Genomic DNA, 26,141 nt, shown 5'->3' on the forward strand with positions numbered 1-26,141 from the left:
CACTTTAAGTTGTTTGAGAACAATGGTGGTGCCACTGGTTGATGTCACTTGTTTTAACAAAATAAAACAGATGCAACAGAGCAGACTCTGACCAAGGAGCATAACAGGCCACAGTGGCTAAAATCAACTGGAAGACCCATGATTTCCACAAGCAACTAAACAAAATAAGCATGAAAGACTATTAGATAAATTTGCTCAACATGTATGCACTATTTTCAATTAATTATTCTAAATATTGTCATGTTGAGTAACATTATTTAGCAATAGCTGTTGCACTAGAATTTCATCCAAATACTGACGAGCTAATACCACAACACCGTTTAAAGCCAAATAAAATGTTGCAAATATTAATGGCAGAACTTGCCAATAAAAATGTTATAGAGTATCTTTGCTGCTGCAAATGAATGATGCTGGTGTAGCAGGATGTCAGCGCACAATGTGAGGAGGACACTGAGGGCAACACTTTCTCCTACGGCAGGTATGATAAGTACCAGTGACCAAGACCTGTGTTTTTACATCAAACCAAGACAGCATCTGTATCAACCTTCTGACTTCAGACACAAGGCTCTGGCATGGGTCAAGTCCCACACCAGAGACAGGAATGCTGAAGTCTTAAAGGGCACTGCTCCTCCCCATCATACTCAAGCCTTACTTGGGTATCTAACCTAAGAAGTAAACCTTGGTCCTGGTGAACTGGTAAGGTCTTAAAGCCTGATGGCCCCAGTTACACAAAATTATATACAACACATCAAGTCAAAAAGAAACAGGGAAAAGCCAGGTGATTCACACCACCTAACTTTTAACACATGCAGGCTGGGCAACAACAGTGTCTAGTCACCTCGGCTGTCTTCGCAGCCAGCAAAATGAGACATGCACTGTAAAGGTGTGACTTACCTGAGCTGCTTCAGATGTTCACATCAGAATAAAATTAATAGCTTCCCAAATGCTATACCAACAAGCTTTCCCCTGATCACAGAGAGAAACTAAGGCAATTAGCTCAGCTGCAGGCATCTACAGTTAGCCAAATAAACCTAAAAGGTAGACTTGCCCCTGTAACCAGCCCAGGCCACAGTTCAAAGCATAAGTGTTCCACAAACCCAGGGCAATGCTGCAAGAAGGGCACCCTGCACTTCGCCCAAAGAGGCACAGAGCAGTGCTTCTGCAAGAAGCTCCCCACTGTGGCAGAACCCACTAGAGACACCATGTTTTGCACTTCACCATCACGCATTTTGGGCAGTCACCCACAGCTTTTCACATCAACCTCAACGGCGGTACTTTGCATTTATTTTCTCTCACAGAGGGAAAGGTCAAAGTCAATTCCACCAGTGCATAACCTCAGCGCTTCAGCTTCTCCACCCTCATTTTGGAGGCCTGCTGTACCCTGGACCTAGAGTCAGCCCCAACCCAGAGTAGGCAAGCTGGTGGTCACGGCTGGGAGATGGACACTTAACCAGCTCCACCCGCAGCCTCCCTCACCATGACTGCAATGGGACTAAAATCCCTTCCCTCCCTCAGAAGAGAGCTGCAGTAAGGAGCAACTCACTCGCATTTAATGACTGCAGCAACCCACCCTGGTCCCAGCCACGCTCCAGACCTCAGCTCTGGAACACAGACGACATTCTGGAGCAGTGTCAGGTCCATGTTTGGTGGCATTGCAGTTGCTGTTGTTTCAAAATTGAGGTGCAAGTTAAAATTGTGAGAAAAATACAATCCAAGCACTATTCCTGCTAATGTTCATTTCTGTATTAAATTCAAACGTACTATATTCTTTCCTAACACAAAAAGGGAAAAGAGCATCCATAAATAATTGGAGATATGAGAGGCTACAGGTCAAATTTAATCACATTTTTCTTTATAAATAAATTACACTATTTTACTCCACACTGGAGGAACCAAAGAATGCTTCTACTTCTCAGGTGATTTTCCTAAAAACATCTGCCATTACAGCTAGGCTTCCAGATTAACACTGCCCTGTGATTAGAGCAACTACCAGTGTAAAATCTATTTGGGCTGAGAGTTTCAGGGGCTTTATTTATGCCAGCAGAGCTGCAGAGCCATAACCCAGTGCCAGCATTGCCACTATATTGTGTTGCTCTTTGCAAAACCTCTCCAACTTGCCTCCATTTCAACCAGGTCTCTTGCAGCCAGCGGTGGGGCTATGTCAGTTCACATATTTTAAGGTTTTCCTCACAACCAGGAGGGATTAGAAAATGAGGCTTTGATGTGTTCAGGACATGTGCTTGAGATTACTTGTGGACCTAGATGTTAGCACATGTGCCTGCAAGTTGTGGTCTAAATTTGTTTGTCCGTGGCAGTTCATGTTTGCAGCTATGGATAGAGTTTGTGTAAAATTCTGTAACTAAACTTTTTAGTCAATAATACTCTGTAGCCTATATTTAGTAACAGTATTTGAGTCTCTATTGAGGAATACTGTATTACTGCACAGTGAGAGCTATAAGGCCACATAATGAAAACAGTATCATTGCAAGAGAAGTGGAAATTAATTTGAAAGCCACTTGGAAAATTACTGCAAGATTAAGGATTATTGATGAATAAATGCCATCTGTACTTCAAGAAAAAAAAAAGCTGCACATTTCAAGCCATTTTATGAATTCCTGCATATATGGGGAGAGAGATTTACATAGCTGATATAGCTTTTTTTAATTCCTATTGGACAAGCACTATCTAGGCATTTTTATATATACAAACATGACTGCTCTATGCTCCACTGTGTTTCAATCAGACAAATACTCTGCATAGCACAGGAGGTGTTACAAGATCCTAATACAAAGTTCTGTGCAGAACAGCACGATTTTGGGGGGTTTTGCCTTTTTTTCAACATATGTTATCTGTGGACTTCTCCAAGATTAAAATCCAAACTGACCCGTATCAATTACACTTTGTCAGTGCTTCACAACTTTCAGACAAGGTATTCCTCTTCAAGTCAATGGGTTTTATGGCTAAATCTAACCCTGCATGCTTTCCCAATTTTCTCTGGTGTTTTTCTCCTAGAAATGCAGGCACTTGGTACATATATAGCAGTGAGACTGTATTAAAAGCCACAGCAGGTGGAAAATAATACAGCCCAGGGAAGTTTTTGTTTTTGACTCTCCTCACAATCAAAGCTATGCGCAAAGCACGATGAAGCACAGTAAAGAAAGACATTTCACACAGACAAGCACGAAAATCTTCCAAAACAAAGAAAATTAAATTATCTTTCAACTAAAGAACACACTGCAGTGAAAGACTAAATGAGCGATTCTAATTAAAACCATGCTGTGAATCTCCTACTTTCCACCACAAAAAAAAAAAAGTCAGCTAGTGTTTGTGCATGTACAGCCACTCTCTAAAACCAGTCAAGCAGCTTTCCAGCCAAACAATGCAAGACACAGCATCTCAAAACTACAAAACATATTGAAATTATTTCCATAGCAATCACAACAACAACATGCCAGGCCAGGATCTGCAGGGAGTAGGGGTGATGGTGGTAGCATAGCCATATCCAGCACCCCATGGCTGTATACAGAGCACCATGGACTGGTGCTCACTTTGGCAACAGCTGGTCTTACCCAAAACAGGTACTTGCATCCCTTCTCTGCCCTGTGCTCATGACCAAAGCATTATACCCCAGTGCACACATGCAGGAGAGCCACAGTGCTGGTAGTCCTGGCACCAGGCAAGCACAGGCAGCCTTATACAAGCCCTCCTCAAGCTTCTTAATCCTGACATGTTGTAGTCACTTCCGGCTCAGGTCTCTCTCCTTGCAGTGCTAAAGCAAGCAGTGGACTCAGTGAAGATGCTAAGAGGGGGATGAAAACTTGGGACTAACTCTTTGTGCCCAAGCTATGCCCATGTTTCATTCACAGCTCAGCTCTGAGCAGCTCTCCAGAAACAAAACGTCATCTCTCTTCCAACCCACTCCCTTCTAGCTCTTTATATATCTGTATGGCCACGATGGGCTGTGGGCTTCAAGAACACTAGCCACTGTCCTTTCACAGACAGAGAGCCAAGGAGACAGGAACATGCAGCTCATTAAGTACAGCAAATATGGGTATCCATGTCCTACACAGAACACACATGATATGCTGATACTGCTATTTTGATGCAGGCACAGGAATCAGCTAAATATAGCAGACTTCAGTGATCGGTCTAAATTACAGACCTAAATGACACGAAGAAAGGTAGAGTTTTCTCAAAGAAAGAGGAAAGTAATGAGAGGATTTTGGATGGTGATGGGAAGCTTGGTGCTAATATCATCATTAACATTACGCCTGACTTGCTACCAAGACATCAGTAAAAGCTTCAGAGACACTGGGACTTCATGTCCATTAGATATGGGCATGCATAATGGTGAAGGGACAAAAAACCATGCAATCATCCCAAGGGATCCCAAAATCAAAGGGACAGAAGGCAGAGGCAGAGGAAAGGAGGATCCAGTTAACAGCATTCATCTAAAAACCATCAGAAGAAAGCAGCAACACACAGGCAACCTGCAACCACTGCCCAGAGTGCATCAGATTTTTAAGATAGAAAACTTAATAGTTCTCCTCAAAAGCTGCAATGAGGTCTGCAAGAGCAGAGCACAGATTCTGCTACTTGCTCCCCTTCTTCATGCTATTTTTGAGCAGTTGGCAGCCCCACATGCTCACGTGTGACACCCAATCTCTTACAACACCCGTGCAAGGCAGTGAAAGTGTCTTAATCCAGATTTTGCAGCTGAGTAACCTGAGAGACAGTAAGTGACACAATAAATTGCCATTTGATCAATGTAACCTTGCTTGGTAGAAAACTTAAGGACATGTTCAATATTTAGTCCCACTTTATGAAAATTTAAGGATGTATTTAAGTGCTCTGTTGCACTGTAATAGATCACTTTTCTCCATCTCTTTTACGTTTTTCCCCTTGCATTACACAGAACTGGACCAGCAATATTTTTACACAAGTAGGACTGCAAATGGCAAGAGAAGAACTCCCTTTCTGATGAGGATGACGGGGTTTTTTGCCAGGATTCACACTTGGCAGTAACACCGTGTTATCAGCGTCTCAAAGAGCAAAACTCATTGAGGGGGACTCTGGTGTCTGTAACTGAAGTGCCAAGGAACTCCCAAAAACATACTCAGGCTGTGCCTGCAAGTGTTGTTTACCGCTTTGAACAGGGCTGCATTTGAAACCTAGGCAGCAGACTTTTAAATCCCAATGTACATAATGTACCTAATGTCTGCATGCAAACCAAAAGCAGGAGTTCCTCCACTTTATTGGGTACTGAAACATTAAAAACAGGTGTTTAAAAACTGTATTAAAAATCTGTCTGCAACCTGTATTATTTTTACCATGTGCGAGTAAATTGATCACTAGCGTGCTTCAACTGTTTCAGTGAAAATATGCAACTCCTGCTGAATTACTTCTTAAACATGCGGAGGGAGGAGAAAGTTTATTTGATTTCACTGCACTGACAGCATGCAACATATTTTACTTATGTGTATGTATATAGCAGATGCTGCTGAAGGATCATCTCCCTTTTGCGGCACGTATCAAAGATCTTGAGCTATTCTTCACAAGGAAAGAAATGATAAACCCCTGCTCATAATGAAAGCTGCAACGTACTTCAAGAGAGCAACTGAGTAATTTGACACCATATTTTCCACTGATTCAGCCTGTTAGTTGGAACAATGACTGATTAAAATGGAAAATCTATACTATAACCACATACACCGGCATTCCAGATTACAAGGTACGTTACGGATGTAATTTTTTATTCTTCTTACATATAAAAATTATAAAGTATAAAACCAGAAATTATTCCAATGGAGTTAGTGATGTGAAAGTGATCTAAAATATGAACTAACCATAATATATCTTCATACAGAACGCACATAATTTTCATGCTATGCACATTTTATGCAACTTGGACTACCAAGAAGGGGAAAAAAATGACTTGCCCTGAGATCTTACTTTTAGGAATAGAGGACAGATGTCTATTTGCCAAAGCAGACTTGTAAAAAATGAATCACCTGCCTCATGCAGGTTAGCAGTATTTGGCAGGTAGGTTAGTTCAGCTCATAATGAAGCATCTGGCTTCTGCTAAAGCTGCATTTCAATTTTAACCGTGTTTCATTTTAGTTTTTGGGTGCATGTCAACGTGCAATAATCTGACAAGTCTAGGGCGGATTTGCTGATTGGTAACTTTGCAGTAGGTCTTCTCAACTGCAACCAAAACTAAGTCAAGCCAAGCTGTGGTTCATGCCCAGACCACAGCTTCATGTATCATCTGAACCTTCCTGTAAAGACCTTTTGAACCCAGTCCTCAACATATTACCCATCTTATTTTCTTGAAAACAGCTAAATTGACAGAGTCAACAAACACCTCAGAGTGTGCCTGAATTAAGCAGACTAAGCTCATTGACTTCAGGAGCACCTCAACACTGCTTGAATGTGGCTTGGTTTGGGGTTGGGTTCTTTTTGTAACTGAGGTCTGTCAATTTGAGGCAAGCAAATGCTCTACCCATGTTGTATTTTTCCTCAGAAAAGTGGGTACCCATTTGGAGCACTACTGGTAGCCTCTTTTGCTAACCAGAAGCATCTGCACCACTGGGAGGGCGGAAGAAAAGGTGCTGAAGCTCAGAGAGCTCCCCCATTTCAACTGCTGATTACATCAGTTTTGTTGTTTCCATCTTCACTGAACATCATCCACTGACAGATGCTCCCCAGGCCCACAGACACACTTGCACTTCATTTAGTTATGTATTAAAAACACAGAAAGGGCATTTGTCTTACCTTGCTTGGAGGATAGGGGAATGGCAACTTCTAGAAAGAAAATTCAGAGACAGAGCAAGAGACGTGGCGTCTGCAACTTCTAGCAGGGGTGATATATTATTAAGCAGGGGGAAAAAGGGATGGAAAGGACAAAAAAAGTATGGCAACCAAATAGCTGAGGATTAGTCCTGATTCCTCCCTGGAGAGCAGTGATACACACTTCTGAGGTACGCTTCCAAAATAATGATGAATCGCCCTTTCAGACAATGTGCAGAAAAAAATCTGTTCACACTGCAAACAATTCACCAAGTACAGGTTGCAGCATGAGACCTGAGGACAAAGTAAATCAGGAATAAGTGAAAAAAAAAGGCTTCTACATGTATGTTTTGTCTTTCTGGGTCTCACAGAGATGTCCATCATGTTGTTTTAAGACACTCAGGGTCACCAAAACCAGCCCAACAAGGGCAGCAAAAAGATGTCTCTGTGAGCAGCGGAGGAAACAAAGATGATTCCTTTGCTTCCTTCCTAGGTCGAACCTAGAAGGTCTTTGCCTTATCCACCACCACCAGAGGACAGCTAGAAGATGCCCCACAGAGCAAGAGCAATGCCACCAATTACCCTGTCACGAAGGATGCAGCAGAAAGGAAACTGGGAGAGGCCAAGGAAAGGAAATGCTGGGAGCTGACACCAGCATCTCCTTTACCAAGGGAACAGAGACAGCAACAGTGGCAGAGTGGGAATACTTTCCATTCCCTTGTCCCTCAAGGCCACCACTAATTCCTGCTTTGCCAGCAGCCAGCAGCTCCAGACTGAAGGGAAAATTAGGGTGTTGGGCTAAATCCTTCAGGCTGGAAAGCCAGATTGAATATCTCGGCATCCTAATAGCCAGGATATGTACTGTGGCATCCATCAGGCCGAGCGTGGGAGAGGTATCCTTTTTAAAGGAGAGCAGAGTGCATCCCCCAAGCGCTGGCTGGTGGAATATTCATTTTTCATTTGGAGAGGGCTGTTGCACCAAACAGCAGAGGCCTGTCCCCAGGACTGCTCATAGATCAGAGCTGAAGTTGCGTTTTCAGGGTCATGAAACCTTCACTGTCTGACAGCAGCACACTTTCCAGAACGGCTCCCTTCTGGACCTGACCTTTCTCAGGGAGGCCATAAGCTACCTATATGGCTGTGCTTGTGGAGCTGCCCTGTGGGACCAACTTCATGTGAAATACCAAAACAGAGAAACTCCCCTTCCCAAAATACAATCTTCTAATGATGAAAAACTGTGATAAAAAGCTTTCAATGGGCTTTGTTCCATTTGTTGGATTTATAGAAGCAATAGCAGCCTTAAAACATCTTAAAACATCTGCCAAAACATTCTACTTTTCAGTTTTGATTATCTGTCTGCTAGTTTGAGGTTAGCTTTAACTATACAGATGCAAGAAGTGAGAAAGCCATTCAGCTTAGATTTATTCTTAAGAAGTACCGGCTGTCTAAAACAAGGCTATAAAATGTAGGCTCCCTGTCTGGTTTGTTGTATGGTTGCATGGCTTTGTGCTATTAATTGCAACCTGGCTAACAGGTGCTTGCCAATGTCTTAATATCCTCACCATAAGAATGCATTATATTTCCATCTGGATATGACACTGTCAAAGAACTTAAGACCAGCACAGAGCAGAAGCCCGCTACAGCATGACAAGTTGAATCACTGCTTGCTAACAAGAATATGCCCTTTTCTCATCTCTGATAGACCCAGAGAGGGAAGGGGAAAGCAGCTAACATGATTTTTACTGTATTAACCCCTCTTGGTCAGATGTCCATGAGCTGGACCCACCAGAGACTGTTTTCCTTCCAGTTCCCTTGACTCACCCAGCAATAGTGGCAGACGTTGTTTTAAACAAACTCGCAGCACTGGGTGACCCCTACCAAGAAAAGTACTTATGCATGCACTGCACATATATGTGAAGTCGCAGACTATATACTTAAATTAACCATGGGCTCAGTCTTGCTGTGCAGCACCAGAGCATTGCTATGGAGGACTTGCCCCACTCTGTCTGGAAGAGTCGTCCTATCGGCTTCTTTACCTTTTCATCTCCTCCCTGTCGTCAATGGTGAACATCTCTCTCCAGTCTTTTCCTTTAAGCTCTCCATTTCTCTTTTCTTCCCATCTCACCTTCTGTGTAACTGCGCAATTCTATTACCTCACACTGTTAACTATTTGTGAAGCTGGGTGCATGTGACGCGCTACATGTGAAGTGCTCTATGAAGCTGTTACGTAAAACATAAAGCCCCAACCTGAATGCACTTGCAGCTTGCTGAACTGCCTGCTGCCCCCTAAAGTTACAATGGCTTGATCACAAGGCTTTCTACTCTCTGAGGTGTTTGCAAAAGTATTCATAGCGGCCCAGCACCTGGATCTGGACTACTTGAACTCATTATCCAAAAGCAACAAAACCAGCTGATTCATGGGAAGCAAATGATAACACATGTTACCGGGGTGCACAAATAGCCCAGAGGCATGTTGGTGCCTAATTGTGGTGATGTGGAGATGTACAAAAATACCGAGACGACAATTGCTTTAGAGAAGAGTTTGACCCTTGTTAGTCATAAGGGGTTTTAAAATCCCAACATATGCCTCAAGGCCTTTGACAATCAGACCCAAAGTGCATGCTTGAGATCTTGTCAAAAAATGACACAGTCAATTCTTGTGAGCAAGTCTCCTGGCACAGACAACACTTTGCCTATGTAAATCAGCAGACAAATCATTGTGTTTTGCCTGCAAAATGAGAGAGTTCTGACTGTTTACCTGTTTAGAGGTTCAGATCAAATTCTCTGTTGGAGCACACGTGCTACGCAACCTCTTTACACCTCGCTGCAAAGTGATACTGTGAAAGGCAAAGCAGCATTCACTGTATCTTCAATATTAACTTATTTTTCCAAGAGGAAAACAAATTCTGGCTTGTACCAGTTACCCAGATGAAAAAAAGAAAACCCCTACAACCTCTTTTCTTCCCTTTTCCTAACCAATTTATCTACCTCACATCGAGAGCGATCTTAAAGAAAATTCCTGGCATATTTTGTGTAAAAAAAATGATTAATAATCGTGACTTTTTAAAGTGCTTACTAGACTGTTCTGTGTATTTGACTATTTTCTTTCACCACTTAGTCCAGCCTTCTATGGGAGTACATCATACCCTTTAATTAAACGTTCTTGACTATTTGGATTTTATCTCACACATATACCGCACCCTGCTTGTAAAAATTCCATCTCAGCCAGCCAAAGTGCTTGACTTTTCCAAAGATGAGTTATTAATTAGGGTATCTACAGACCATATATTTATAACCTGGTGCCATCCCTCCCCAGGGAGCCTAAACTTTTATCTGCCAGATTATTTACCTGTAGCTGAAACAGAGCCATTGCTGGCTGGAATGTAACCCCCATCTTGTGCAACTCCTCACCACCACTCTCAAAATGAAGAATGAGAGATAGGTACAAATGGAGGACCTTTTTAACGATGTAACTCCCCTGAATTAAATTCACCTCACTTAAAATATGGCTGTAGCTATCCAGCTTCATGAGTTTCTTAAAGTCCTGATTCACTTCATCCTGCTTCATTCAGAGAAATCCTCACCCTAGTCAGAGGATTTCCAAACAGAAAGGTGCCAGAAGGATGCTTAGAGGCATGATTTTGCTCCCCAAAGTGGTCGCAGGTTTCACCCTCACCTGGCAGGGCATGCAGCTTCTTAACACCCTATGCCATCTGGAGCACCAGCCCCATTCTGACTCAGAGGCAGGAGTATCCTGGTCTGAAATCACCAAAGGCAATGACAACTCACAAAATACTTCTCCAAGCCAAGGGGTAAAAGCTGGTGCCAGCTGTGAGCTCACCAGCACCGCTCCCTGGCACCACTTGCTTGCCAATCTTCTGCAGCATTTTTAGCTTGCTAGGTGTGCCAGCTCATCCCACTCTCAATGGGAGTGAGCAATGGGTTTAGCAATCAAGACCAGCAATGGCTTGGGGCCTCCACGGCAGCCAAACACCCAAAGAGGCAAAGGCAAAATGAGAGAGAGAGGAGTATTATGTCACCAGGCCCCTCACCCCTCACAGGCAACCTGAAGTGCTCAAAACTGCATTGTTCCTAAGGGCATAAGGGAGAGCGCAGCCATCCCACAGAAGAAAATCTGCAAGAAATTCTGCTGGCATGAAATACTCCTGGGAGGCAGCCTGCAGAAGCCTCCAGTGAGCAAGCCCCATGCAGATGATGGGAAGATTATAAGGAGCGAGTGGCACCTTCCAGCACTGAGGTGGAGCAAGACTCTGCTGCTGCAGGCAGCTGCCAGTACCTACAGGTTTGTTCCTTCCACAGGTCAGCATAACCCCCTCCAGTAGCCTACTACACTCAGCACTGCCTGCCCTTTCCCAGGGTCAGGTTTGGAAGAGGAGAGGAATCTCACACACAGGTGGCATTCAGCATGTGCCTGGGTCCCAGTGCAAAGCTCTTCAGCTTTCCATGTGTCCCTCTCCAGCTCCGGAGAAAAGTCACCAGCCTGAAGGAGCCGCTAGAGCCAAAGAAAAAATTAGCCTCCAGCCCTGGACTTCTGTCACACCCACAGGAGACTCCTGCCCTCCTACACCACTGCTCTCCTCATCCAGCATGCTTGCCTTGGAAACCTTTGATTCTCAGACCTTCCACCTCCTACCAGAGGAGATGAAGCAGCAGCAAAGAAGCTAATGTTGCCTGGAACAAGAAGATAAACAGACTCCAGCTGCAGAGAAGACAACCTCCTGGCAATTTTGCTGGAGAACCGTGCCATGAGCCGAGTATGATTTTTGGATTACTTCTCCTCTGCCTTAGCATGCCCTACAGATACGTGGAGGTATTAGTGTAAGAAGATCTCCTGGCTTAGGAAGCAGGATGCTGTAAGACAGGGTTTGAAATGGAGAAGGGAGGAAGAGACCTGTTCTTTATTCTCCTCTTGTTGAGGGTACAAGGTTTTAACAAGCTCTCCCAAAGCAATGACATAGGAAATACCTGGCTGTCCAGATGGGGCAAAAAAATAATACAACACAAAAGGGTAGCAAAAGAGGTCAGAGCAGTTTTATGACAGGTTTCCCTGAGTCAACACAATTGAAAACACTGAGAAATATTAGGGAGAAAAGCTTGAGCCAGAATCTCTCACTTGAAAACACTCAGATACCCTCTGAGTGTGAACTTTGAAGCTTGGCCTTCTTTCTATGTCACACAGTAGACTGAATCAAACCTGACTTAAACACCTGCAACATCTGGAAATATGTTGGTTCAGAGGTGCACTTTACAGCTTTTGTCAGCCACTGATTCATAAGAAGTTACTCCCTAGATTTCCTCCTCCTCCTTTCATTTATTCATAAGTACTCTCAGTTTTTAAGTGCTTTATTTGTAAGTACTTAACTATTTCTTCTATTAAAAGTATTTTTAAGTATGCACTTTCTTTTTGGAAGTACTTTTTGTCCGTCTGTCCATCCATCCATCCATCCATCCATCCATCCATCCATCCATCCATCCATCTCGGGTCAAAGTCAGAAGATTTTAACTATTTCCTCAAATAGGTAACTCTGCCTGGGATGGCAATGTCAGCATGAAGAAGCTTTTTCTGGCCCTTTATGTTTCTGGTTTTTTGGTTCTTTTGCAAGAAAAGGATATTCAGGTTGTAATAAAAGGACTGAAAAATACATTAATCCTTATTAAACCGGTAGAGCCGATTGACAGGACTAGGACTGGCTGCTTCCTCTCCTTTCCCTTCATGCCCTTCCGCAGTTTCCTCTCCTCTTTTCTGACACTTGTTTGTGTTTGGAAGCAGCATGCTCAATCCCAACAGGGGATGAGAAGGGAAATGTCTGGACACATTTAGTCCAATTAAATGTTGGCATCACATTCAGTCTTTCCAAAAAGCACGTAGGAAACTTTAAACACCAGGCTGGCCACTGTGAATTAATGCATCCCCATTTACATTTCCTTGCATTTGCCACAAACAGAGTAGGTATGAATTGTCTGCCACAGATCCCTCTTTAATATTGTTCACAAATGTTCTGCTAAAACCTTTAGTTTTTCAGCAGACAACTTCCATAATCCTATGTCACTGATGAGCTTTGGCAGAGCTGTAGAGAAAACTGTGTTTGCTGCTGACTACTCCCCTCACTTTCCTTTTTCAGCTGCTGCAGGAGCACACAAACTCTGCAGCAGCATTCCTTGCCCAGTGTCATCTCAGACTCGCATCGCTCCTTCAAACGACATGTTTGCCAACAGGGTTTTACAGCAAATAAACAAACACATGTGAGCCCTGCACGTGTGACCTGTACATCGTCTTGAGCCATCCAGATTTTCAACAAGCCCCTGCTCTTATGGGAAGAGTTGTGGCATAAGCCTAAGCAGCGCAAGTGGGGTAGCAGATTGTGCCCTGACACCCATGGGTGCCTTGGCATCCAGGCACTGATAAAACCTGCACTGTGCCGCACAGGGTGTCACCACCCTGACAAAAGGTACTGGAAGTTTAACTTCTAGGTTAGAAAGAAGTAGCTGGGGAGGGACAGGCACAGCTGGCTCTCTCCTGCTGCATTTTTGTTTTAAACAACTAAATCTTGTTCTTCCAACTCCTGAGAAAAGTCCTTTAAAAATGAATGAGGCTAGTCATATAAATGAATTAAAGGTCAGTTTACAGCATTATTAAATTAAAATGCTTTCTATACAGTAACTGAAGAGCTGAGTAGGATTTGTGAAACTAGATTCAGACCTCAGATGCTTTCCAGAGCGGCTGGAAGGGTTTACAGAACTAAACAGAAGAAAGTCAAAAAGCCTTGCTTCCCTCAGTATTCACTGCAACATCCAAACCAGCAACATACTTCCACATTACTGCTACAGCTCTGATTAGATCCAACTGCAAGTTAAGGACTAAATGTACTGAGGCACGTCCCCAGCTGATTTCAGTATAAACTGCATGTCTGGAATCTGACTGCATAGATAGGTCCACGGTCACTGCTTGCCAGCTGAGCACTTGCTCAGTTGTACATGGACGCAGCAGCAATCCGCGTGCACCATATTCCCATTGCTAAGAGCAACTGGCTACTCTTGCCTTGTTTTTAATAAAGGCCCAATCCGTCCGGTTTTAAATATGCACCAAGGCACACTCACGCACAGTTATCTCTGAGGACAGGAAAAATCTCCTTTCCAGTTTTGGAGAAGAAAGGGTGCTCCCCACAGAGCGCTGAGATAAACAACTTGTGCTGCTTGTTACACATTTTGGTACCTGCACAATAGGGTGGCCCCCCGCAGATGCCTTCACAGCCCCTCGACTGCCTTCTGTCTCATAATGAGCTCGGTGGTGGGATTTCGGCTGCACTTCAATACGCAGTTCATAAGGTCCTGAGTGAGATGGCAGCTGCCAATCAAGGGCAGGCAGGGATGGGCTACAAAGGAAAGGAAAACATGTTAAAAATTAACATCAAGCACACTATCACAAACCACAAGCATCCAGCGCTACTGCTTTGAAGACCATGTTTCACAGTTCATCCCTCACCATCTTACAGTTAAGATTTCATCAATGTGTATAATGCCATGACATAAGTAATTTAGAAGGTAGTGGTTATTTTATGAAGATTTATGTGTTGAACACATCTGATGGCCCAGACGCTATCCAATTTGTAACCAAAATGGAAAAATGTTAAAACACAGCTTACAACTATCTTAATAAATTGATTTGTGAACCAAAAGGAAAAAGGTAGGCAGAAAAGATGCAGAGAATTTAAGGAACAGGACTTCTGTTGTGAAATTGAATGCCAAACCAGCTCTGGAGGAGTTCTGCTTTAATGAATCTAATGGATTTCAACAAATCTGTTCAGTTTACAGGGGGCAGGAAGAAGAAAAAAGGCTATTTCCCAGCTTCCTTCCCAAGACATCAGTCTAAAAGTGAAGCCAATCTCCTTCTGGTTCATGCACTACACCAGGGAGGAAGCTCTGAAGTCAGAACTTGCTTACAAATCCTACTAATGATGATGCACAAGCCTGAAGAAAATCCAGCTCATTCCTCCAGCCCGGTATTGACTCTGCAATTAACTGAAATGTTAAGGACTCATTAACATCACACAAGCAAGCAGGCCTGACAGCATGCGATAGTGGGGAAGTGTCATTCTTAGAAACCCACTTCCAGTGTAAAACCACACTTGAAAACAGTCAGGAGAGCTCAGATGTAAGAAACGCCAAGTTGATGCTTTGGGTTGAAAAAAGTGGAAAAAGGAACAAACAAGGACTGTAGAAACAGTAGGTCTGAGACAAATTTATTGATCTTAAAATCGAAGCAAAAAGCTTCACAATGAAAAGCCTGATTTTATGTCCAGTGTATGTTCCTTACTTTGGTGGATTCTTCTCACCAGGTGTACTTCAAAAGCCTTTACAAGTAGTTAAATGGCACAACTGCAACATGCTACCCTGCCCTCTTCCATCAAACTTTATTATCTCCCCCATCAACCTGGAGAACACAACCAGCAAGCTGAAAGTAAGGGTCTCTGACCCTTTGTTGTCACCACAACAGACCAGGGATACTTGCAGCATGCAGATGAAGAAGCTGAAGAGCTAATTAGTTCTCATCCAGGGTGCAAGGAGGCTGGCCACTGGGGATTTACTGGTTCCACTCCTCACTGTATACTGCTGGTGCAAGGACAACCTGAGCAGTGTGAATCACAGCTGAAATGAGCTGGCTGGGAGGGAAAGGATGCACAAGAGCTTCCACGCTAGATGAATATATTACAAGCACATATTCAGCTGGAGAATTAATACTTTATTTTAATATCCCAGTGATCCATACACTAACCCAGTGCTCTTGTAGCTCCTCAGGTATTACAGCTCTCATATTCCCCAAAGCATTCTTGCTATCTCCCACTGCAGGACAGAGACTTTAACCACTTGAACCAGAGGGGATTTCTGGTTTGTTAAGTGCTTATCCAGCCCTTTATCACTGGCATATTTAACTCATCTCTGCCAACTGCACGTGTGCATATACACTGATGCAACTTCAGGTGGTGCCAAGTTTCTCTGCATTATCTTTCTTCGCTGCTTATAAAGCTGAGCCATGTGCTTTGAACACCTATAGACACACACTACGTGCATTACAGGGGTCAGCTTGAGCCACCAAGTCCCAGCCCTGCATGAGGACCAGGACCATCCTCACTCCCTGGGCACTCCTTGCTACCCAGCACAACTTGATGGTGAGCCACAGGCTCCAAACTTCCGACTACTCTGCTCTATGGCCCTCAGGACATGGAGAGTTCTCAAAAATAACAAGGAAAGAGAAGAAAGTACCCACACAGCTCCCAGCTCAGCCCAAATGTGAGCTCATCCAAAAGAAAGATGTTGTCTTTGTGAGGGCTCCCAGCTCCTGTGCACATCTGGATCCAGCAGGAGCCAGTGGGGCACTCTGCAGAGGCAAGACCCTGCCAGGGATAAATCCTGAATTTGGATGCAGTACCCGTCAAGGATGGGAGCCCCAGCCTTTGCTAGAGGCAGGAAGCTACATGTTTTGAGCTCCTGTGAAAGCCTTTCCCCAAAACTGGCCAGCACCCACCCAAGGGGCAAGGAGAAGCTATTCCACTACTAGGCACAAGAAAGAGGGAAGGAATGGCCAAAAAAACTACAGGCAACCGGTCTATAGCCACTATTCCTTGCGTAGCTTGTTAGGTACACACACTCTAGTCTGAAAAATTCAAAGCAAAAAAAAATCTGGATAAACCAAATTTGAGTAATGGTAAATGACAAAGAGCAGAGCAAAACAGCTGTGTCTCTCCTGGTGATGATCAGCACACATTTTTAAACAGATGTTTCTGGTTTTAAGTAAATTTTCACTTGATGGATCTCTTTTTTTTTTTTTTTCCTGCAGATACAACATCTACCAGATTAGAAATTTTAAGAACTTAATGAAACAGGACAACTCTGACCAGCAGCAGGTAGCCCTCAAGTGAAGAGGGATATTTTTTTGAAGACACATGGAAGCAAAAGGTAGGTTCATAACTAATTATACCCCCTTAAAATAAAACAACAAACCAAGCCAAAACCAAAGCAGAATTCTTTCAAATCATCACCTGAAAATACCAGTATAACTGAGTTGTAAAATTCAGGTTCTTAAATAATGCCTGTAAATAAAAATACAGTTTGCTGTTAGCCTGCAATCTATCACTGAAATTCCAAAATACCACCTGCCCAATTATAAATTGACAATTAATGGCAGTTTTCCTGATAAAGGAAGCAGAGTGATGCATTTAACAGTGTCATGGGCTAGGGCTGTCAGAGCTATTTCCTATGTTAGGTTATCTTCATCATGCACTTAATTTCCTGCAGCTAAACATGGTTAAAGGAAAAAATCACCAAGCAAATGGTCAAACCTGGTTGATGCAAATAAGCCTTATCAATTTGAAAAGGCCCAAACTACCTCATCTAGCCAGCATCACACAGAGGGGAGGAGAGCCCCTCCACAGGGGTCAAGAAGAGAAATAAAAGGTCTTCGCACAGTCTTCCTATCAAATATACATTGGTGTATTTCCCCCAGATCAAATTTTCCACCAGTTGAAAACCTGCCCCATTCCTTTCAACACCATAATAAATCTAACTGCAGTCCTCCTAAATGCTGTAATGAGGGTTGGTTGTTTAAAGGTGGGTTCACAAAACCTGGTGTGAGGCTATAGGAGATTCACTCAATGTAACTCCTCTGTCCTACGTAAATCAGATTACAAACCAGATGAATAGTGATTTATTTTGCATACACCAGATACACAATATGATTAAATCAAAAACAGATTATCCAGTCTGGCTGACTTCTGCTTTTAGCAGAAAGATTTATCAAGTTACCAAAAAAAAAGAAAAAAAAAAAAAGAAAGAAAGAAAAAGAAAGATACTAAGCAGCACACTGGAATATAGACGGGGAGGAATCAAAGCAAACACTTCTACTACACTTTGCATAGGTGTTTAAATCCCATTTTCGGTGACTGCTATACATTTGGGAATTGAACTACTGTTACACCTTCTAAGCTACTAGATGCACAAGGCCACTTGAAAAAAAAGATTGCAAACATCTTTGTCCTTAACTAGGCTACTGTGCAAAAGGTGTCAGAACAACTGCCCGTCTCACACAGGGACTAACTCTGCTCATTGGCCAACTACCACAGCATGGGGTCATCTTCCCCAGATAGCTGTCTGCTAGGAGCATAAGCCACTGCCTGGAAGAGCAAGACGCTAAGTGTGCTTCAGCACCAAAAGTAAAGCAAGTGACTTAGAAGGAGTGTGGCTGAGACTGCATGCCCTGCACTAAACTTATTTTTTCTATGTGGGAGTGTTCCTTTAGAAACAAAAACACAAACTAGAGAAGAAACCACAGGGCTGCTGAAACTTTTACCAGGCTGCTAGCTTGCCCCTGCTCCAACTGTGCACCAAACGCAAATACAGTTGTAATTTATTATTTATTACCCATGTCTCACATTGAAGAGGATAGCTGCTAAAGATCCTTGTGTGGTTTCTGGAAGAGTAAGAAAACAACGATGATGCCTATGTGACCACCAACTTGACAGTGGTCAGAAAAAAACAGACCTGCTTTGTATTTCACCTATGAGTTAATCTGGAGAGATTTTACTCTCTTTTTTTCCTTTTTTTAATTTCCTGTATGACAATTGAGCAATCTGGCTGCGAGCTGTTAAAATAGATGCTGCGTCCCACCCCAGACTTGGCTGCATTTTGCTGGCATGCCGAGCAAGTAGCTCCTCCGTGGAGTGCATGCAGCACACTGGAATTCCTCACACTGAAGTCTTGAAAACGCGAGTTGTCATCATACTCCCAGATAACACTTAACACCGCTGTCCTGAAATTGCACATTCAGAGATCGATTTGCATGGGAAATTTGGCATTTTTTAGCTTAGAGAGAAAACAAGGAACTACTGCTGCGGGAATGGAGATAACAAGCAGCTGGCATCGCGTCTCTGCGCATTCTGAATTTAGAATCACACGGTGCTAAAACGAGCTGGTGAAGGAAGACCATTAATAATATGTTCACAAGGGTGTATGAATGAACTGGAAAACAGGCAGGAGAAAGCGTGGGGAGGATTAAATCAATCAAACAAACAAACAAACAAATCAGTTTACTGAGACAGGCTCCCAAGCAGTCTTCAGCCTTATGGCACAGCAACCTAATGCAATCAAAAGCCACTGCTAGGTGGTGACAAACCAAACCTGTTGATGCATCTAAATATTCCCATCCAGCATAAATATATAGCAGGAGAAAGAGGTTAGAGGCATTGCAGTCTCTTCCTCCTCCACTCCCCGTGCCCCTCAGTTAACACTCACAAGCCCCAGGAGATGGTCACTGACACACAGCCACAAGTCCCCATTTCACTGGGTCTTGCTCAGACAGTCCTGCCTTTGCTTTGTCTGAGGAACTTCCTCTGGCGTGCCATAAACACGCAAGGTTGCCATGAATGCACAGGTCAGCAAATCCGGTGCTGTTGAGCCGGTGACTATCTCATCTTAAGATAGCTGGTGCCTTTTTCCACCTTCAGAAAACCCCGATTTCTTGAGAAACTAACTTCTCCCAAGTAAAGCTGTCCTCTGTCTCACAGTCTGGAACAAAATATATATTTAATAAAAAAAAAAAAAAGAAAAGGAAGAATTAAAAAAGCATCAAGAGCATCAGAGCATCTGGAAGGTCCAGAAATCAAAAGAAAGAAGGAACAGATATGCCATATTTTAAAATCACAGTTTTTAAGGAAATCATGTGTTTCAGGGCCTCAATGAACAATTTTTGCATGCTTGAGTTTAATACTGTCACAGTCACAAAAGTGGAATCCAAAAAAGCCACAAAAAATAAACCAGCCCATTGATGCAGGTAAAAGCCAAATGTGCTTTTGCAATGGGTAGACAGGTATCCACCCATACATTCTCTGGGTGCAAATTACAGCCTCTATATGTAAAACTACATGACCCCTCGCCTGTGAGGTCAAGAACATACATGTATATTTTTGAGGCTGAAGAGACTGCAGCTGAAGAAAATGTGGCTTTCGACGGTTTAAAAAACATGAACTGTACAAGAATATACAGTAGGGAGCTTTCATAAGCACCTGGAACTGGGTGTCTATTCCTGGAAGCTCTTTTTTGGTGTGGTAGACCTCACACATGCCGTATGCCTGACCAACAAACCCAATCATTTATCTTCCTCCTCCTCCCCAGAAAACACTACACTTAATGTAAACTCAAGTGTTACAGGCAAACACACTTCTTGGATTAAACTGATGACACCTGAAATAACTACAATGTGTTACTTTTCAATGGGTAAGGAAACTTCTCCAGGAAATTTCAGGTTGTATTTAGTCAAATACAGTGGCTAAAGAGGAAGTCATAAAAAATGTGCAAGATACTCAGAAATCACTCACTTCCGTGGGTGTCTTATACTTTTTGTTGTAATATAGGATGATTTGGGACATGCTAATGAGTGGGTAAAAAAAAAAATATGGGATTTTAGTTTTGGAAATAGTCACTAATCCTGCCCCCATACCGAGGGCAGAAGTCTTGTACTTCCATTTTATCTTTGACATTTTTGCCCATGGGAGATTCTGCATTACACAGCACTAAGGAGTGATGGAGAAATATCACAGAAAGGAACACAACTGAAACAGCAAGCGCTTGAGAAACACAGAGCATCACCTGCTCATACAGTAACTGCCTGGTAGAGTGCTTCATTAACTGGAAAAGAGGGATTAAGATGGAAACTTCTTGCATTTCCATCTTGAGCGCAATGCATAAATACTGTAATTTAAAAAAAAAGACCTCAGAACTAAAAGCAAAAGTGGAATTTCACAAAGCCATTGCTTGACTCTCTTCATAATGATTTACCTCCAGTAGGCTTTAGGTAAACTTGTGTATTTAGGTAACCCATTTTGGTCTGGAAACGTACAACTGCCATCACTACGCCAGCGTTTGTTCCAAGCTTCCCCTGGAAATCTCTGCTTGGTCTCTAAATATTTTCTACATCCAAAGATTTGGCTGAAAGCCCTGAGCAAAGCACCAAAGACAAATCCCCAGCAGCTCTGGGTTACCCTGTGCAGCCTCAGCTGTGGGGTCAGGTTCTACCCTCCCACCTTGTCTTGCAATCTTCAGCACCCATGTGACAAGGCCCATGCAGGAATAGAGTCACTTGTTCATAGCCCTTGAAGGGGATGTGTAAGCCCAAACCTGCTCCAAGGAGCCCACAGCCTGGGGACCAGGCTGAGCCTCTGAGCTCACAATCCTCGTAAGCAACCAAGAGAAGCATGAGGTACAGAAATACTGTGTTTCTGTTAAAGCAGGCATTATCATACTTTTGTTGTACATATATAATATATATGTCATTATAGATACTCTTTTTCCTTCCTCTGGGACTTGAAAAGCCTAAAGCAGATAGTGCTTTAATTACAACAAATGAAAAACATCATCAATTTTAGAAACAACACAAAAAGGTAGTTTCCCCTTTAGGGTGATGCCTGCTATAAAACCCCAGGAAGGGAGACAGCACGCAGCCGACGGTCTGCCTGAGCTTCCTCCCTCCTGCTCCCAAAGAGATGGGAATGCAAGAGAGGGAGGGAAAGGTTTCAGTGATTTTCCAAGGCATGCTGGCTTTTGATGAAAATTGTACCGCGTATTCAGGAAGAGACAGAGGAGGTAATCAAATCTGGTTATCTCAAAATCATTATGAGCGGGTAGATTTTGGAGCCCGAGTTGTTTGTTGGAACCCACCCCTCTAGCCCTCATGTTTGAAATAGAACAGATGTGTAACATAACAGGAAAAAAATCCAGCTCTGTTGTGACAAATTCTTAACCAATTTTTTTGGAAAGATTTAAAATAACAGTTTCTGTTGCGTAGGCTGTGATCCTGTTGACGTCCGTGCTCATTTGCCCAGCACTTTCAATATACACAAAACGAGAGGTATTTTTGGTGGAAGGAAGCACGGTCAGGGTATCTGATTGGTAAAATAACTTAAAATCACGTTTCGACAGTTACTTCCAACTGCCCCAGAGCACGAGTTAATGAGATCACATGGAAACATATTGTGAACCAGGAAACATATTTTATACAAGACCAAAACAGTGGAAAAAAATGTTAAATACACAACATAGTGGGGCTCCGTTCTGTACGCTTCACCTTTCTTGTTTGTGTTAGCGCACAGGCATGCCGGGTGCCTCCTGACAGACTGCAGCAGAGTGCCTATGGGCCACTTGCTGCAATGGAAAGATAAAAGCCTGTTTGGTCAAACTCTCCTATTATTGCCCTTGAAGTCTTCAGCAAAAAGCAACCCCCCTGAGACTCAAAAGCCAATGGCTGGCCTCTCTGATGAATGCAGGCTACTCGGCACTTCAGTAGGAGAACATAAAAGGCTTTTTAAGGATTCAGGAAGGCTCTGAAGGATTTGCCTCATGTTAAAAGTCTCTATCCTAGTTCCTAAAGGTACCAAGTGCATACCTCTGGATGGCTTGGCCAGACCCAAAGGGGTTGCTACACTTCCCAGCACTGAACTGAACTGAGCCAGGGTCCTGCAGCCCTTGACTTGGGTTGACTTGGGCAACGCAGGAAGGAAGAGATGATGAGGAAGGGGACAACAGCACTACATGCTGTGACATGAAGGGCCATGCACCCCTCAATCTCAGTTCTGGGAGATGGCACGTGGCAGAGAGATGCTGGCTGGAAAAAAAGTCAGACTGGCAAGTTGAGAGCCAGGGAATGTTATCAATAATTAAAACATTCCAGCTATGTTCCTGCTTACTCCATTTTCAGAAAGACAGCTTTGCTGTCAAAAGTAAGAAGTCAAGTGTACTTTTGGGGTGGAAGAGGAGAAGGGGTGGCCATCGCAGCCAGGGACTGGGAACAGCCTGCAAACCTTTGGAAAGCCAAACTCTTTTCCTGCACCATATGCTTCTGTGTATACAGCCTTCAGGAGACTTCAAAATAAAGACTATAACTGAGACTCAAAGAAAAAGCAATGATGTAACTCAAATTCTGGCTATTCTGTGGTGCTTCCTATCAACAATCCTCTTGTGATAAATCTATGCGATCAGTATACTGAGTATTATCAGATGACAAATAAGGTTTTCTTTTTTAAACATAAAAATGGTGGGAAAGGGGGAGGGGGGATCACTGTCCAAAACAGACAGGAAAAGAAGGCTGATGAGCAGCTTTTAGATTAAGTGAAGCAAAAACTGAAATAATGCACAAAAGAACCATATTACTATTTGGTTTGCATTCACTATAAAGCGTAAATGTCAAAGACCCTCTAACAGCCACAACAATGAAACCATCTTCTTCTGCAAGAAAAACATACTAAGATATGATGAACTATTTAAGTAAACCCCCAGGTTTGATGGCACCGAATTGTCCTGCTGCTTGATAAGTTTCTGAACACCCCATCTCCAGACTGCCAGGACTGCAGCTCGTCTCCTGGGAAGCAGCTGCCAGTTATAACCCATGCACTGCCAGCTCCTAGAACAGCCTCTTTAATCCTTCAAGGCTTTACTCATGGTCATACCACATCAACAACAGAGGCAAAGTCACAAGATATGGCTAAGTGGAATGAATGGATGGGCAGATTTGCCCGGAAGCAGAGACAGGAAGGGGAAGGAGATAAAAAATGAAGCATGCAATAAAAATACCATCAGGATTGCCCTCTAAATCGAGGTTCCTTACCTCATGTAGGATGTTGGAGACAGAGACTTTGGTTTGCCCCACTGGTAGGGATGCTGCGGCACAGACAGGTACTGCTCACAGAAGTTTCCTTTCCTGATGTGCTGAAAGCTGGAGAAGTCTTCTGGTGACAAATCGGCAGTTGGCGATATGGTCCCATGATCCTCGCCAGCTGGTTCAGTTTTGAGAGTCATGGACGGCGTGTGGTCGATGGCGGTCTTCCTCGACTTGATAGGAATCCCATCATTCATGTCGATGGTACTGTCGGTGGTGAGGGCGTTGATGGCGGCAACGATGGCAGAGCTGGTGTATTGGTTGGTGTTCCCCAGCCACGTCTCATCCGTGACACTCACCCGTGGTGAGTTCTGCGGGGAAGGCGTTGGGGAGTGGTGTGGGGAATAGGAGGTCTGCCGGCCGTTGAGGCTGTACTTTCTCTTGTTGCAAGGGGATGGAGGCCTCGAGTTGCGAGCCCCCAGCCAGTTCTCCTCTGTGATGCTGGTCCTGGGAGACGTCGACGGAGAGTGCCTTGGGGAACTGAGCAAGGTGCAGGCCACCATGCTGCGCTGGTAACCCTCCTCTGTGTCAGTGGTCTTCGGAGAGACACACGGGGACTGCCACGGAGAGGTCTGCGGTGAAGTATATGGATACGAGTAGTTGGACTCATAGGAAGACGCTTCCGAGTTGCAGCTTCTGGAAGACAAGCTACTTGCTGGACTCAGGCAAGATGGGTCTCTGTACGCCTCAATGTTCGGTAAGTTCAAAGTGGCAGTGGAAGGCGACCGCTTGGCATTTGGGATGGCCTCCTCAACCTCATCGTGGAAAAACTGGTTGTTGTTATGGTGAAGTCCCATGTAAGAGGTGATCTCAATTCTAGGGCTCTCTAGCGCTGGAGCTCCATTAGGTCTGATGTTCGGTGGCAGGTAATAGTCAGAGGCCCCACTGTCCATGTGTCCTCCATATCCAGAAGGATGGTTTGTCGATGGGACAACGGAAATGACGGGATTTGATGTCTGAAGGCCATGACATGGAGCTGACAATGAGGAATGTGCCACATTTAGAGGCATGACAGCATTTATGTTTGAAGATGTGTAATTATAGTGTTCTGGAAAACAAACAAACAAACAAAAAACAATGATATGAGGTGCTGCACAAATACAGTCACTTAGTAACCAGCTGTATACTTAGTACAACCAGCTGGAACGGAGCAACATGGTACAACACAAGAAAACACAGCTCTCCTTAACAATCCAGCCCACAGGCATGCCATGCTAGGGGAGAAGCTACAGACTAGCTTCTTTGAAAATGGCACTAACTGAACCATACAAGACAAGCATCTTGGGAGGATGCACAGGGACTGAGTTTGTCTCAAGGACACTCTTCTTATGTGAAACTTCAGAGCAAAAAATTGAGTCTTCAAACAATGTTGCTTCAGCATTCAGAGATTGCAATGCTGCCCAAGAGATGCGCTTTTATGTAAGTGAGCCTAATTCTCTCCCTGAAAAGTTGGAATACGCAAAAATAACATGACAAAAAACAAAAGTGGAGGCAGACTAAAGCAAAAATCATGATCAACTGCATTTTGTTACAAAATTATACAAACCGAAATTTCCATTACAGCAAGTTTCCAACTGGTTCCAGTTAACTAGGATTTTGGAACAAGATGGATCTATTGACCTGCTCTGGTTTCTGGGACCACTTATCCTCCAGCCCAATTGGCAGAGGCCAGGTGAAGGATAAACAAGGATGTCTCACTACTCCATGACAGCCGCAATTCCACAGAAATTGCTGGTTATTGAGCACACCACATTGAATGCTGCCAGCAGCACGCTCTTGGCCAGTGGTCTAACCATTTAACAGCTGCAGGTATACAAAAGCAATAGCAGAGCTAAGCAGCCAGCGTGGAAAACCTGGAAGGTGACAGATCACGTCACAGACTTGTGCTGATGGGGTCCTTGATCCAGCACAGGGGAACAACCCCACCTTAGCATGCCTCCACCTGCTGCACTGGGGGACCAGCATCTCAAAGCTGACCTTTGCTGCCTTGCCTCACCGCTGGCCTGCTGAAGGGACTCCTTCAGTTCTGCTCACCCTCCAGAGGGCTGCATATGTGTCTCTCTGCTACCTGGAGACACCAGTGGGCTGCACCCAGGGCAATGTGTCCCTGATGCTGTGAGCAGTGATGAGATCAGGAGTCATCCTACCCATGCTTTCTGATAGATGGAGGCTCTGCATTACCAGCACACGAGCCTGAGTCCTTAATCATAAAATCATAGAATGGTTTGGGTTGGAAGGAACCTTAATGATCATCCAGTTCCAAACCCCTGCCACGGGCAGGGGCACCTTCCACTAGACCAGGTTGCTCCAAGCCCCGTCCAACCTGGCCTTGCACACTGCCAGGGATGGGGCAGCCACAGCTTCTCTGGGCAACCTGTGCCAGGGCCTCACCCCCCTCATAATGAAGATTTATTTTTCAAATGCCAGTACCCCTTGCCCTACTGGGAAAAGAGAGCAAAACCTTTCTATCAGGGACAACAGCCGCTGAACTTCTGAGTATCGGTAATGCTGTTCTGCAGGTTCCTCTCAGCAGGACAGAAATGCACCCAATTCCAGCCCCAAGCTGTGCTTGCAGCACATCAGTCTTCCCTGAAGGTTTATCACAGCAGTGGCACTTTTCCTGCAGGAAAGA

The 26,141-nt window shown here is 43.9% G+C and overlaps 1 protein-coding gene across 5 annotated transcripts in view; it reads right to left on the reverse strand.

Moving 5' to 3' along the window:
• NFATC1 (nuclear factor of activated T cells 1) overlaps positions 1-26,141 on the reverse strand; it is a 116,299-nt gene that overhangs the window by 81,746 nt on the left and 8,412 nt on the right. For all 5 annotated transcript variants that reach the window (XM_061346365.1, XM_061346363.1, XM_061346360.1 and 2 more), the window contains exons 2-3: positions 23,459-24,557; positions 14,024-14,183 (exon numbers count right to left, since the gene is read on the reverse strand). In XM_061346365.1, coding sequence (XP_061202349.1) covers positions 14,024-14,183; positions 23,459-24,557 — 1,259 coding nt within the window. The remainder of the gene's footprint in view (positions 1-14,023; positions 14,184-23,458; positions 24,558-26,141) is intronic.

Source organism: Neopsephotus bourkii, unplaced genomic scaffold (genome assembly GCF_033783945.1).
Source record: "Neopsephotus bourkii isolate Nb327-2 ecotype Australia unplaced genomic scaffold, CSIRO-AGI_Nbou_v1 NB_272, whole genome shotgun sequence".
Classification (NCBI taxonomy): Eukaryota; Metazoa; Chordata; class Aves; order Psittaciformes; family Psittacidae; genus Neopsephotus; species Neopsephotus bourkii.